Source organism: Aspergillus fijiensis (genome assembly GCF_003184825.1).
Source record: "Aspergillus fijiensis CBS 313.89 unplaced genomic scaffold BO72scaffold_25, whole genome shotgun sequence".
Classification (NCBI taxonomy): domain Eukaryota; kingdom Fungi; phylum Ascomycota; class Eurotiomycetes; order Eurotiales; family Aspergillaceae; genus Aspergillus; species Aspergillus fijiensis.
Window position 1 is genome coordinate 104,574 of NW_024469001.1, and position 14,357 is coordinate 118,930.

At 53.7% G+C, this 14,357-nt stretch overlaps 4 protein-coding genes across 4 annotated transcripts; 2 read left to right on the forward strand and 2 right to left on the reverse strand.

Moving 5' to 3' along the window:
• The first annotated feature begins 374 nt into the window (after positions 1-374).
• rok1 (RNA-dependent ATPase ROK1) lies at positions 375-2,895 on the forward strand. Its single transcript, XM_040938978.1, has one exon. It carries the CDS (start codon positions 467-469, stop codon positions 2,717-2,719), a length of 2,253 nt encoding a protein of 750 aa, XP_040800958.1. The 5' UTR covers positions 375-466; the 3' UTR covers positions 2,720-2,895.
• Positions 2,831-3,628, reverse strand: BO72DRAFT_378632 (uncharacterized protein; the record flags this gene model as incomplete). The annotated part of the gene is made up of 2 exons (XM_040941321.1): positions 2,831-3,292; positions 3,428-3,628. The coding sequence occupies 2 exons, from the start codon at positions 3,626-3,628 to the stop codon at positions 2,831-2,833; spliced, it is 663 nt and encodes a 220-aa protein (XP_040800959.1).
• A 1,926-nt stretch (positions 3,629-5,554) lies between these two features.
• Positions 5,555-7,356, forward strand: BO72DRAFT_468794 (alpha/beta-hydrolase; the record flags this gene model as incomplete). The annotated part of the gene is made up of 4 exons (XM_040946926.1): positions 5,555-5,921; positions 5,978-6,877; positions 6,951-7,063; positions 7,165-7,356. 4 exons carry the CDS (start codon positions 5,555-5,557, stop codon positions 7,354-7,356), a joined length of 1,572 nt encoding a protein of 523 aa, XP_040800960.1.
• Positions 7,357-7,844: 488 nt separating this feature from the next.
• Positions 7,845-13,653, reverse strand: BO72DRAFT_404683 (acetyl-CoA synthetase-like protein). The gene has a single exon (XM_040942267.1). The coding sequence runs from the start codon at positions 13,500-13,502 to the stop codon at positions 8,235-8,237; it is 5,268 nt and encodes a 1,755-aa protein (XP_040800961.1). The 5' UTR covers positions 13,503-13,653; the 3' UTR covers positions 7,845-8,234.
• Between the last annotated feature and the right edge of the window lie 704 nt (positions 13,654-14,357).

A 14,357-nucleotide genomic window follows, 5' to 3' on the forward strand; every position in this document is an offset into this window, starting at 1 on the left:
TAAGAGCGATGGGCCCACAAAGATAACCGCCATACGATAGATGTACTGTGTCTATGAGAGCTATTTAGCCTCACCAACGTATCTCATTCCATCATCATGAATTGCCCTGTATCCCCCTGTACATCAAGTCCACTAAGCACAGTCCTGGAGAACTGACAAACTGGACAAACTAACAATCGATTGTGAAGTTCTGTGTTGGACAAACCGAAAGCGAACCTTGAAGCCTCAGGAAGAGAGGCCAGGCCCCTCTCTGATTGGCCCGTGCGGGAGAATTGGAACATCGAACTTTTTTTCCGGGACAACCATAAAAAAAAGGCCGCGGAGGAACTTGACCAACTTCAACGGTCGTTTCCCAAAATAACAACAGAGCAAACAAAAGGAGCGCGCATGTCCTTGAGTCCTTTTTATTGAATAACGTCAAATCGCATGGTCTTGTAAAAGCGCGACCGCCCCCCCCCCCCAAAAAATGGATGCCTTCAAGCTCTTGACAAGAGCCACCAAATTGAAGACCGGTACCGCTAGTAGTACCCTCTCTTCATCAACTTTGCCATCTAAAGGCAAGGCGCAGACCCCCCAGCTCTTCCACGCCTCGGAGGCCGAGGAACTGCTGCGGAAGAATGGTGGCGTCAGCGCCAACAAAAAGCGCAAGAGAACCCATGCGCCGGCCGAGGCGTCGGATTCGGAGAATGATGATGACGACTTGCCGGGGTTAGACTTCTTCGGCGCGGGCAAAAGCTCTGCCTCGACGGCTAAGAAGGAGCGGGCTGCGGCGGCGAAGGAGCAGGAGGAAGTGGAGTCGGAAGAGGAAGAGGGCGAGTCGATGGGTGAAGTACAGCGGCGCACGATCTTGAACACCCACAAGATCAAGGTCACGGATATGCGTGACCTGGAGGAGGTGCAGCAAGTGGCGGCGGCAGTGCCGCCGGCGGAGGGTGACGAGTCCAATAAGAAGAAAAAGAAGAAGAGAAAGCAAGAAAAAGAGAATTCCTCGTCGGCTCAACCGCTCACGAAGAAGGAGCTGAAGAAGGCACGCCAGTTGTTCCCGCAGCCTTTGGTCTCGTTCAAGGAGCTGCGCACCAGGTACAACATCTCGCGCCGGCTGGCGGAGAACATCGCCGAGCAAGGGTTCACGGTCCCCACGGAGGTTCAGTTGGGGAGCTTGCCTCTGTTGCTAGGGGATCAGTCGGTTGCCCAGAAGGCGGGTACGACGGGCACTGTCGAGCCTGATCTTCTGGTGGTGGCGCCGACGGGCAGTGGTAAGACACTGTCTTTCATGATCCCCGTCGTTAACAAGATTGTCCGACACCATCACCAGCAACAGGAGGAGCGTGGTATCTTCGCTGTTGTTGTTGCTCCGACGAAGGAGCTTGCCAGTCAGATCGTCAATGAAGGACGGAAACTGGCGCTCGGAACTGGTGTCAAGATTACTCTGATGAAGAAGGGCATGCGCGTTGTCGAACGCGACGATGAGGGTGACGATGCTAAGGGTGTTCTGGATGAGCAGAGTGAGGAGGAATCTTCTGGATCCGAGGACGAGGAGCAAGAGACGGAGAAGAGCAGCAAGGGGAAAGCCCCCGTTACCAAGAGTGACATCCTCGTCACGACGCCATTGATGTTGGTCAATGCCCTCTCTGCAAACAAGACAAAACCTTTGGCGACCTTGCCTCTGGTAAGGAACATTGTCCTGGATGAAGCCGATGTTCTGTTGGACCCTCTGTTCCGCGAGCAAACGCTCGATATCTGGCGAGCATGCACGCACCCTGAACTTCGGGCAAGCTTGTGGTCAGCTACCATGGGCTCTAACATCGAAGACCTGGCCAAATCTACTATTAAGGAGCGCAAAGACATGTTGAGCACGACCAAGTCTTATCCCCTCCTCCGTCTCGTTGTGGGACTGAAGGACTCCGCTATTCCGAATATCAAACACAAGCTGGTCTACGCCGCAACAGAGCAAGGAAAGCTGCTGGGACTCAGACAACTCCTCCACCCTGCGGCAGCAGCGGCTTCAGATGTTCGTCTTCGACCTCCCTTCCTCATTTTCACCCAGACCATTCCTCGTGCCATTGCCCTCCACTCCGAACTGCGCTACGACATTCCTGCTGAAGCCGGTGGTTCCTCGCGCATTGCCGTTCTTCACTCCGACCTGTCCGACAACCAGCGGTCCGACATCATGAGACTGTTCCGCAAGGGCGAGATCTGGATTCTTGTTACGACCGATCTGCTAGCTCGTGGTGTTGACTTCCGAGGCATCAATGGGGTGGTCAACTACGATATCCCCAATTCCGCCGCCGTTTACGTCCACCGTGTCGGACGTACTGGCAGAGCGGGCCGTGAAGGTGGCATCGCCGTGACATATTACACCAAGGAAGATATTCCCTATGTCAAGAGCATCGCCAACGTCATCGACGTCAGTGAGAAACTACGGGGCACCACAGAGGAGAAGTCTGTACAAAAGTGGTTGCTCGACGCTCTCCCCGACCTCAGCAAGAAGAGCAAGCAAGAGCTTAAGAAGCACGGTGTCAAGGCCCGACAATCCAAGAAGGACGGCAAAGAGGACAAGAAGACGAGAATCAGCACTAAGAGTGGTTACGAACGACGGATGGAGAACAAGAGAAAGGGCGCGATCGAAGCCAGTCGGACCAGGAAGTCCGACTCACGACCGGCCGCTGCAGATGCTGCTGCCAGCGACAACGAGGCCTGGGATGGTCTCGACGACTAGTCGGCATGTTCCTGTACCAAAAGCAAAATTTTCACAAATCAAACTAGTACTCACTTACGATTCCCCCCACCTCGCGAAACACCCTTACCGCAACGTTGGCCTCTTAGATATTCATGTATTATTGTTTTTATTCTTATCGTCAGGCTGCTCGATCAAATTCCTCTTCAGCCGTAGCAACAGATACTCATTGTCCAGTTTCCCTTGCTCCTCCAAGACCCCCTCCAACTCATCCCCGTCCCGGTCGAAGTACACCCCCCACGAGCCATCGTCTTCCTTGACCGCGACAAACTGCCGGCTCCCCTCTAGCGTCAAGGTCGTCTCATCGTCCACCCAATCCCACGGCCCGATCACATGCTCGCAACTCTGCGTCCGGTTCCCATACTTGAGCTCATGCGTATCCTTGTCCGCATAGATCCACCCCAACATGGGCGGATTGTCCGAGATAGTCGTCGCGACCCCCAGCCCGCGCTTCAGATGTTTCATATGATCGAACTCCGGGTACTCGATGTAGAACGCCTGGGCGGTATGCGCGGGAGGATCTCGTTTCGTGGGGTCGGGGTCATCAAGAAAGACCTTTTAATTATTCGAAACAAAGAGCAGATATTAGCGAGAGCCCTTTCAGAGACCTCGACGACGCGAGACCGTTGGTGCGGAGAAGAGACAAGCGCAAACCAGCCAGGCAGAACTGTCCCACTCCCGATGACTTACCTTGAAATCCCGCAAAACCACCCGTTTGCCATGTACCTCGGGATCCTCGATATTGTACGGCGGCGCGGCGACATCGATGTAGAATTTGGCCATGCGACGCTCGTCGTTCTTGCGCTCGTTGGCTTTCCGCTGTTCGTTGGAGGCGAGAGACACCCCCGCTACGGTGGGGATGGCGGACAGGATGAGGAGACCGATGACCATACTGTTTTGCTTTCTTCGGTGACGACGGTTTTGCTTGAGATACTGTAATGTCGGGAAGGCGTAGGGTAGAGGTATAATTCAGTTTGAAAGGATTCAATCAATGACCGGGATTAGAGAAAAGCTGCGGGAAAACACTATCTTTGTAGCTAAGGAGCGGGGATCGAACCCGATAATAAGTTAACAGGCACACGCTGCATTGATACCATCGGTTTATCGGGCCTGGGTGGCGGTGCGGAGCATCGTCATATGTCATCGGTGGCTGATGGGGAGTGGCTGTGAGTGGCTGGTCTAACTCCCGCCGTGCTCCTCACCTCCACTGCTCTCGGAAACTTCTCCGGTGATCGTTGATCGTGCGGGACTTGGCCAGGTGCGTTGCACGAAGTATACAGCACAATCACTGTCAACTTGCTATTCGACTTCACTTATAGAAAGGATGTCTGAGGAATCTTGAATCAAATCAGGCTCTGGTTATTGTTCTGTCAATATTCCAGTCCTATCTCTACTCCAGAGCTCTACGCTTTCACTTACCCGAAGGCTTGAGGATCGCCATAGCAATGCTCGGGTCCTATGTTTGCAAAGCAGCAACGACACGAAACGATTCTTTAAGCTTCTTACACTCACCAAGCTCAGTAAGGTCGCATCTCAACTCTAATGCAATGCCTCTTCGTGATCTGCACCAGACAATGGCTCTATGTCACGGGCCTAGCCTATCTGACGGAGGACTCTCTCTTGCAATACGCAGATAGGCGACGAGAGGCTGTTAATGACCATCTTACACCGACCCGAAAATTCTCAAGCTTGGAATGCTCAAACTAGGGAATATAACGGAGTCCTACTTTCATAGACGCGCTCCAAAGGGTGTTGAGTAGCTGGGACCTCTAGACCAAACTGTGACTTGGCCTCCGACACAAGAGACCCACAAGGCTGGCAATGGTACAGGATCGATGGTGGATGGCCGAAGGCCGTTTGATCGTCAAGCAAAACAGCATAATCCTCCTGTGCCGAACAAGAGAGTATCATGCCCTTGCAGTACATGCAAGCTGCCCCCTGAATGCAAGTTGTACTCTGGTCACAAGGCCATATCCTTTATTCCCTCGCGAGACAAGGCAGGACTATTTACACTTCTCATTTAAACTGCTCTGTCTATGCCAAACTGACATTCGGAAGCGGAAAGAGTGAATTACCTGTGGCCAGACAACCCAGGCAGAAATCCGGGCTTAATCGATTCATTCCCAGGCGAATCTCCACTGGCACGGAGTAGTGACGAATTCGTTGCGTGGCTTGCGGTTTTCGAGACCTGGCATCTGAGCAGGCAATCTGTATATTGAGATTAAAGAATCTCCAGGCTCCAACCATGAGACACGAGCTTGACTCTGCGTATAAGTGTTTAACCGCTCATCATACAGATTGACCAGTAAAGACAGAGGTGATCAACCTTCTTATTCTTGGCAATCAAGCCAGAGCCAGTGAGCTGTTTTACAGCGCGAACCGGCCGCGTGGTTTCGACTCTTATTACTCCATCGCCTGGTCGACTTCCGTGCAGAGACGCGGAACGTGGGTCTGCCATGTGGGTCAACCCTATTTCAATCCAGCTTAGAGTTGAGGCCAAGATCGATGCTTATGGATTCCTAGTCAATTTTAGTGGACATGCCTTCATTTCCGCTGTGTCCGCTATGTATCCATCACCCGTATAGATGTCTCATGGACTGAACGGGTTTCCCGCCTTTTCGATGACGAATGCAGTCTATAGCAGACCTAACTCTCATGTCCTCTCGCACGCACTTCCGCTTACTCATCCTGTCGGTACAATTGAGATCTTTCCTTAATTCCCATGAGACCTGGGCAGGTCTATAAAGGGGGCATTAGCCCTCATTCCTCATTAACGGTACAAAGCATTCATCTCACCACCCCTCAAGTAATTTCGCCATGCGCTCGCTAAGCACTGCACTCTTTCTGATAGGCACAGCAGCGTCAGTTGCTGCTGTTCCTACTGCCACCTCATCGTCCCAAAGTGCCACTGTTACTCTCGACTACTGCACCCTCGCGCCTGCTGCTGGAAACAGCTCGATCGGTTACTACAAGTACCAGAATGTTCGTTTCGCCGCGGTACCTACTGGTGACCTTCGTTTCGCGAAGCCGCAATGGCCTCCCGTTGAGACCGCCATGAACAATGGCAGCCTTGCCGAATCTGACGTAGACTGTGCATCCACGGAAGACTGTCTCTACATGGATGTCTGGGCTCCAGCTAATGCTCAAGGCCGCAACCTGCCTGTAATGCTCTGGACCTACGGCGGTATGATCTTCCGCTTGGCGCTACCTCACCGTTGCTTTAGCTAACCTGCACTATAGGTGGTTTCACCGCAGGATCGAAGTCTCAGAATACGCCTGAGGGTCTATTTGATCTCTCCAAAGACTTCATCTTTGTTGCGCCCAACTATCGTCTTGGATTCACTGGCCTGGCGAATGGCCCCTCCCTGGCCCACCAGGGTGGCACTCCCAATACTGCCTTGTGGGACGTTGAGCACGCCTTCAAGTGGGTGCACAAGTACATCAGCGCCTTTGGGGGGAATCCCGATGAAATCACCGCTGTCGGTTTCTCGGCCGGTGGCTCCATGCCCCTGTTCCAGATGACCCGCTTCGCCGGCCATGCCGAGCAGCTCTTTAGCCGTGCCTACATCATGTCACCGGGCTTCGTCCCCGGCGCTGGTCACGAGCACGGAGAAGCGTTCTACCAGAACGTCTCCAAGGCTGTGGGCTGCACTGGCGGTGACCTGGACTGTCTGCGCAGCGTTGCCTTCACCAACCTGACCGATGCCGCCAACGACGTCTACGAAGCCTACGACTACCAGTTCCAGCCCCGGGTGGACGGCGACTTTGTGGCGGACACGTACGAGGCCCAGCTGTATCAGAAGCACTTCAACTTCAGCGGTCCCGTGGTCATCTCCCACGAGCAGCACGAAGCCAACACGGGAACCGACGAGGGCGAGACCACCATTTCCTCCGAGCAGGACATCATCACGAACCTCCGCATCTTCTTCCCTTCAATCACCGACAACGTCATCCAGGAGGCCCTCAAGCTGTACCCTGCCTCCAGCTACTCAAGTCAGGCTCTTCGGTTCGCAGACATGAGACAGTCGTTCGATCTGACGGCCCACAATTTCGCCCTCACTGAAGCCATGAACAACAACACCTGGAATGCCATGGTCGCCCTGAGCAAGGCTACCCACGGCACCGACCAAAGCTACTACTGTAAGTTCCGCCAACAGCCCCCGAGAAACCCCAGGCCCTCACAAAAACTGGATACTCACAAATACTGTAACAGGGTACTCTACGTACTCGCTTTCTTCCAGCAGTAGTAGTAGCAGCAGCAGCAGTTCCTCTTCTGGGGCAGGTGTCGCCATCTCCAGCGACTCCGACGTCGACTCCACCGTTGCAGTACGTACCGCACCTCCTCCTATCATCCTTACCTATAACAAACCCCCCCCCACCCCCGACTAACACAATTCACCCCCCCCGCCCCACAGCGCAAAATGCAGAAATACCTCCTCTCCTTCGTCCTCACCGGCAACCCCAACACCAAGTGGGCGGATGACAAGCTCTACTGGCCCAAGTACTTGAACGGCTCCTACACCGCCACCCAGCTCGTCTTCAACAGCACCATGTACCTGACCCAGGACGATTTGGCCAATGCCCGCAGCGTGTTCTGGAACAAGGCTCTGTGGTACTAGACTGGAATCCCATTGTGCCGGGGATTAATGTTGATAAGACTGGTCATGTTGGACGCAAGTGTAGAGCTCTCGTCTTTGATTTGTGTGTATACTATCGTGTGCATCAAGTTTCCTTTCTCGATCAATAGGGTCTTTTCTGGCTAGTATCTTCAGTCATTGACGGGTAGCCACTATACCTACACTGTAGATATCAGCCTCAAACCCAGTACCCATACATAGCATTCGAGATACAGTAACCAACACATCACACTACTCTCTCGCAGTCCACGGAAGAAGGTCCCACCACGCTAACTCAGAAAAATCCACGCTCCTCTGTCTTAACGTAGACTGCCCATGCATTCTATACTAGAAATGGGGAGCGAGGTGGGTCCCGCTGACTCAGCGGCAGCTTCGAATCCAGTTTAGCGCGATCGGTGGCGTGTGCTGGGGAGGGGGCATGGCATCTTATCTGGAAGCCTCATTTCACAGCATCGGTCCAAGAGACATAGAAATACTCCGTAAACATGCTCGAAACCTCGAAATATGCGAAGATGCGGCAAAATGACCATACGAAGACGCCCATCCCTCTTGCCTGATACGGCCCTAAAGCACTGGTAGCTCTCCCTCCACCTTCTCGAGCAGTACCAGTACTCGGCATTCACACATGACGGGCAGATCAATCAGATGTATTTTCTAAAGAGAACCCAGAGCGCAATCTCGAATCCACGTCCTTGCATTGCACGGCGATGGACATGGTGTGACTTTTGCACACATACTCTGAGACATGTTTCTGAACATCAGGTGAAGATTTGATTATCCAACTCCAGCATGCCAAATGCCATGCTGGACGTTCCCAACAAAACATCATTTAAATCTACCTGGTCATCCAACCAGACCCATCACGAAATACCACAACGCATCAAATGCCCAGCAAGCGCGCCCACCGTGGGATGGGCAAACAGATCCGCCACGGTGAAATCCAAGCTACGCGCTCGCGCTCGCGCCCGCGCCACCAGACCCATAGCCAGGATGGAGTCGCCGCCCAGCCCAAAGAAGTCATGGTCGATGCCGAACTCCGCGGGGTCGATCTTCAGAGTGTCCGCAAACAGCCGATGCAACATCTCTTCCGCTGGGCCGGACGGCTCCCGCTTCTGCAGGGTGGGCGCATCGAGGTATGCCTCCCGGGGTAGTGCAGCGGCCATGCTGCGGAGCTGGCCGCGGTCCAGCTTGCGGGACTTGCTCAGGGGAAATGAATCTACGCACAGGAATGCCGTCGGGATCATATATGTGGGCAGGGAGGCGCGCAGGGTTGTTAGCGCTGTGGCGATTTGCGCTTGGAGAAGCGAGGGGCCTGAGTTCTGGGTAGTCTGCTCCCGCGGACGGACGAAGGCCGTCAGGGTCGGCTGCCTTCGGCTTTGTGATCTATCATCGTTCGGGACGACGACCTCGGCCACGACCTCGGCGGCGTCAGGAAAACTGCGGCGCAGGTGGTATTCGACCTCGCCCAGCTCGATGCGTTGCCCGCGCAACTTGATCTGTGTGTCTTTGCGGCCGATGAACCTCAGGGTTCCGTCTTCTGCGTACTGGACCAGATCACCCGTGCGGTAGAGACGCGAACGGGTGGTTTCTGTGCGCCGGAATCGCCGCAGCCACGGTGGGTGCGCCTCTGGGGCGATAAAGGAGGCAGCCGTCTTGGTCGGGTTGTTGAGGTACCCGTAGCCTACAATAGGGCTTTCGACCACGAGCTCTCCCACTGTTCCGATAGGTACTAGTTTGTCGACGCTTCTTGTGTCCACGACCCAGCACACTGCGCTAGTCGGAGGCCCGACGTTGTTCGGATCACTTGGGTTGTTGACATTTTGATTCAGAGTGGTCAGGATGGCACACTCCGCGGGCCCATATAAATTTAACAAGTGAACTGCTGGTGACCACGTCGAGATATCCTCCGGCGCAATAGGCTCTCCTGCTAATACCAGCGTCGTCAGTGATGGAACGTTTCGAGGTTCGATAATGCGCGCCACAGACGGCGTCAAGCATGCCCAATTGGCGTCGAGTCTACCGATGATCTGCGCAAGGTCTCCTCCTCGATCTTTGGCAGAAGGAATACAGACACAACCGCCAGCCACGAAAGTCAGCAAATGATCTGCGATGCTGATATCAAAAGCGTAGGCGGCGAACTGAAAGACACGGGAAGTAGGATGCAATGATAATGCAACGCTGTTGGCTTTGGCGCTTGTGCACCACGACTGATGCGACATAACGGCGCCTTTGGGCTTTCCCGTCGAGCCCGAGGTGAAGACTGCATAGAGGGCATCTCTGGGTTTGACCCGTGACATGTGAGTTGCGGGTTCAGTCTGACTCTGTGGCCACGATCGGTGCGAATCACCCAGTATGATGGAAGACTTTGCAATTTGACCTGCACGAGGTGCATTCTCCTCCGATGTGATAATGAAAGGCACCTCTGCATCATCGCATATTCCACGCAGTCGTTGTACTGGATGAGAGTCGTCCAGCAGAATAAATGCGCCTCCGGCCTTCATCACTGCAAGCATTGCAATGCTGGTCCAGCATGACTTTTCGAAGAAGAGAGGAATAAACACATTAGGACCTACGCCTTGCTCTCGGAGATAGGCAGCCATCTTAGATGAGGTCTGCTCCATCTCCCCGTAAGTGAAACTGCCATCCCAAGCGCACACAGCTGGAGCGTCGGGCTGCGCGAGACTTCGCTTTCGGATCCACCCGTGAGCACAGATCTCCACTGTCTCGGGAAGCGCGGTATTCCATTGATTCAACTGTGACCAATCTTCAGGACAAATAATGTCCAGCTCACACAGACGAGCTTCTTCAGATCCAGAAATCAGAACTTGCATGATATGTCTGAGCTGCTTCAACAATCGGTCCATTTGCACGCTGGGGACAACATGCGGATCGAATGTCGCCTCGATCTCTATTGAGCCCGGTCTCTGCTGACAGATCAAGGTAATTGCGTAGGAACTGAATGCTCCAGTTTCCGAATAGTCCTGCTTCCTTGCGAACATCCAATCACTGCCAGTCTCCTCGGGTTGGATGACAACATGGCTCTGGAAATCACAAGCCTTGCTAGATCCCTGACCAAGGCGTCGAAGGTTTTGAAGCCCTATGTGCTCGAATGGCATCGCGGCAACACAGAAATCCCGCAACCGCTGAAGACTGTTCTTCACGGTCATCTCTGGATCGAGATTCAGTCTCAAAGGGATGGTCGCGATTGCCGGGCCAGTCATATCCTCGACGCCCAGCACAGGAGCGCCACGTCCGCTAACAGTGAGGCCGAAGACGACATCGGCGGTCTCCGTATAAAGGGAAAGGATGATCCCCCATGCTAGCTTGAGTTTGTCAGCAAGTGTGTACTCACTTGCAACCCGATGGTTCACGGGAATACAGATTGGATGCATTTCCGTAGCCTTTGGGATATACGCTGGGGAGGGTAGCGAAGGGAAGCTGGCATTCTGCACATCAGTGAAGCGGCCCTTCCAATACGCCTCTCGTTCGGTAGTCGTGCGCCCGATGTACTCGATCAAAGGACTGAATGGCCTCTCTTCAAGTACATGTCCGTTATAGGCGGCTTCGAGGTCCCGAAGAAGTACGGGAAGGCCCCAGCCATCGGACAAAGCGTGATGCACGGCCAGTGTGAAAACTGGCAGCTGTAAAGTAGATGCTGTATTGTGAAGATGTGCACGAATCCAGGGCTGTCCGAGCTCGCAGGAGAGCGAACATTTTGCTGCCCTGAATCCCTCCCCGTTCAGCGAGCTCACCTCTAACGCGACTGGCCCCCGAATTACCGCCTGGTAGATCTTGCCATTGCTGGTTTGTATAAATCGGGTCCTCAAGATCGGGTGAGCGTCGACCAGCGCATCCCATGCTGAATGGAACCGGCGGGTATTCACCTTTGCAGGCATCTCGTACCCAAACACGCCAATATAGGAGCCCGGTCTTTTAGCGGCGAGAGATATAAGCCCTTCCTGCAACGGTGTACAAGGATACACGTCTTCAATTTCTGTTTCATGGCTGAGCCCGCACTGCTTCATGGTCTCTGTAACGATCTGCTTAAAGTCTTCACTGGCAGGAAACAGAGAGAACGGCCGGATTGCGCTACCTCTCGAGATTGTGCGGACTCGGGTCACCATGTCTTCGAGGGCAGGGTGGCCATATAAGTCGGCTATGTCTAATTCGAGGCCTTCTTTCCTCGCTAGACCGGCCAGCTTCATAGCTGTCACAGAAGTCCCACCAAGAGCAAAGAAGCCATCTTGAAGACCAATTTCATCCACTGGAATCCCAAGTATTTTCGACCACAGCATCTGGAGCCTGCGCTCAACTGGTCTGGAAGGCCTGCTGTTCTCGACAGCATAATTTCCGTTATACCTGCGGAGATCATGTCGGGTCAAGGTCGCAGCCAGATTGCGAAGCATTTTCCGGTCACCTTTTCCGTTGTTCGTGAGAGGCATTGACACCAGAGGTAGAAAGGCGTTGGGAATCATGTACTCAGGAACCAGTTCGGACAATTTGGCTTTAAGCATCTCCACGTTAGTGCTCAGGTCACCCGTCGGTTCCTCAAGCCATTCTGCTTTGGTGACGTGCGTTATTGTACTATCTGATTTGAAAACAAGAAATGCAACGAGGATTGAGGCTGAAGTCTCATTTGCAAGATGAATCATATCTACCACAACATCCACGGCGCTTGGAAGCATCGATCGGATATGGTGCTCAACCTCTCCCGTGTCCAGACGCTGGCCGTGGAGCTTGATCTGCGTATCCTTTCTGGCAACGTAACGGATCGCGCTTTTTGCGGCGTCGTAAACCACCAGATCCCCGGTCTTGTACATCCGATCACCTCGGGATCTAAACATTTTGTGCCACACCGGGGGGCTGATGAACACTTCGGCCGTTCGTTTAGGGTCGTTGAAGTAGCCGCGGGCGACCATGGGTCCCTCCAGCAGCAGTTCTCCAACCTCCCCCGGCGGGCTCAATCTGTCATGGTTGTCAGGGTCAACGACCCAGCAATTGACTCCAACCCCTCGCCCCAGATCAGACGGGTCAGGCCGGACGCCTGGTTGGAGCGTCGTAGCCATGCAGCCGATCGTGCATTCGGTGGGACCATAACCGCTGATGCACTGCATACGAGACATCCATTTCTCAATGTCCCCTTCCCGCAGAGCCTCGCCTCCAATTACCAGTGTTTGCAGGGTGCATAGATCCCCCGGCTCCAACACCCTTGCCAGTGAGGGAGTCAAGAAGGACCAAGTACAGTTAAGCCGGCGACATGACTCTGCCAAATTGTTCTTCCGCTCAGCCTCTGAGGGTATGCACACACAACCGCCCATGACCAACGGCGCGAAGATGTCCAACAGCGAGGCATCGAACGCATGGGACGCAAACTGGAAGACACGGGTCTTCTCATGGATGTTCAGCGCGGCACTGTTGGCCAACACACTAGTCGACAGAGACCGATGCTCTATCACCACCCCCTTCGGCTTTCCGGAAGTCCCGGACGTGAAGACTGCGTAGGCAGTGTTGGTGCAGGGGACCTCTGGCTCTGGTTGCAGCGTGATTGCCCCTCTCCCCAGAACAATAGCATCGCCATCGCCGTCGTCACCATCTATCACGACAATCCTGTCGGCAAACTTGACCTTCTCGGCTGTGGCCTTGGTGGCGATGATCACCTTCGCTGCGACGGCGCGGTAGGTCTCCTCTAAGCGCTGGGTGGGATGGGATGGATCCAACGGCACAAAGGCAGCCCCGGCTTTCAAGACCCCCAGCAGTGCCACGGGATACCAGCGTGACTTCTCGGAGCACACTGGGACGAATTCCTCGATCGCGACTCCGAGATTCATTATGTGTGACGCGAGGCAGGACGACAGGCGATCGAGAGCGGCAAACGTAAACTGCCCATTCCAAGCGGATACGGCCTCGCGTTCAGGCTGTGCAACTGCCTGTTTGTGAAACAGTTCCTGTATGCAGACATTGGCGGGCTGGTGTGTTGGGGGGTTGAAGGAGTTTAATTGCTGCAGCTGCAGCTGGTCGAGCTCGGTCTCGCCTACTAATTCTAGCGATTCTCGGTTCTTGTTGATGGTCTTCGTGGGTTGGTTGAGGCCTTGAGGGGTGGCATTTTCGCAAGTGTCGACTCTTGTCATGGTTTTCTTTCTTGGTGGGTTATTGTAGGTTAAGAGAAGCAGGTGTTGTGTGTATATGAAGAATCCGGCGCAGGTGATGAAGGCAAGAATGTCTCAAGAGGATTCACTTGCGTTGGAACGACTAGCTGCTGAATATAAATATGAACGAAATGTGCTTCTCATCTCGAGAATCCAAGTGTTTCCTCATACTGGTATCGAGAAGGCGTAAGATTCCCTGACGTTGGAGAAGTTGGAAAAGGAACGAGGGGAGATCTTGCGTGGCGATCAGCAGCTGCCTTGTTTCTCCCGAGTCCTCCTTGTCTTCCACCACGCCCACACACCACATGCCCAACTTCACGCCAGCAGACTACCTTAACTCTTCAATAAGCTGATTGGTTTGATTCATATCAAGCCATATCCCACCAACCCTGTCAATCTCCGACGATTTTATTGGAAAATGCGGAACTTGTCCGAACGGGGTAAATGTGTGCAATGCATCCCACAGAAGACGATCCTCTTCACACATGCAGCAACAACAAAGTCTATGGTTGAATGACTTCAAATAGCGGCAGGACACCGAATGGGGTATTCTTGTACCGCACAGCTGCTCACAAATGGAGGTTTTCTTCCTCACACGCAGGATAACATTATGTCTATCCTGGACCCCGGCCCACGACTACTCTTACTCGGATACTTCAGCAATGTTCTTCTGTGCAGGCCTCTACCTGACATGACTCAAGTCATGACGTATTGTGGTGCCTATCTTACATTCTTAGGGATTTGCCTTAGTCGATAACCTAGTTTTGATGGGGCCAAGCCTAACCAACCTGTCAAGGGATCTCGGCAGCCGGCATGAATGGACAGTACGTCAATTAT

Coding starts and splice junctions, on each gene's coding strand:
- BO72DRAFT_404683 (XM_040942267.1), bottom strand. CDS start 13,502: ATGACAAGAGTCGACACTTGCGAAAATGCCACCCCTCAAGGCCTCAAC.
- rok1 (XM_040938978.1), top strand. CDS start 467: ATGGATGCCTTCAAGCTCTTGACAAGAGCCACCAAATTGAAGACCGGT.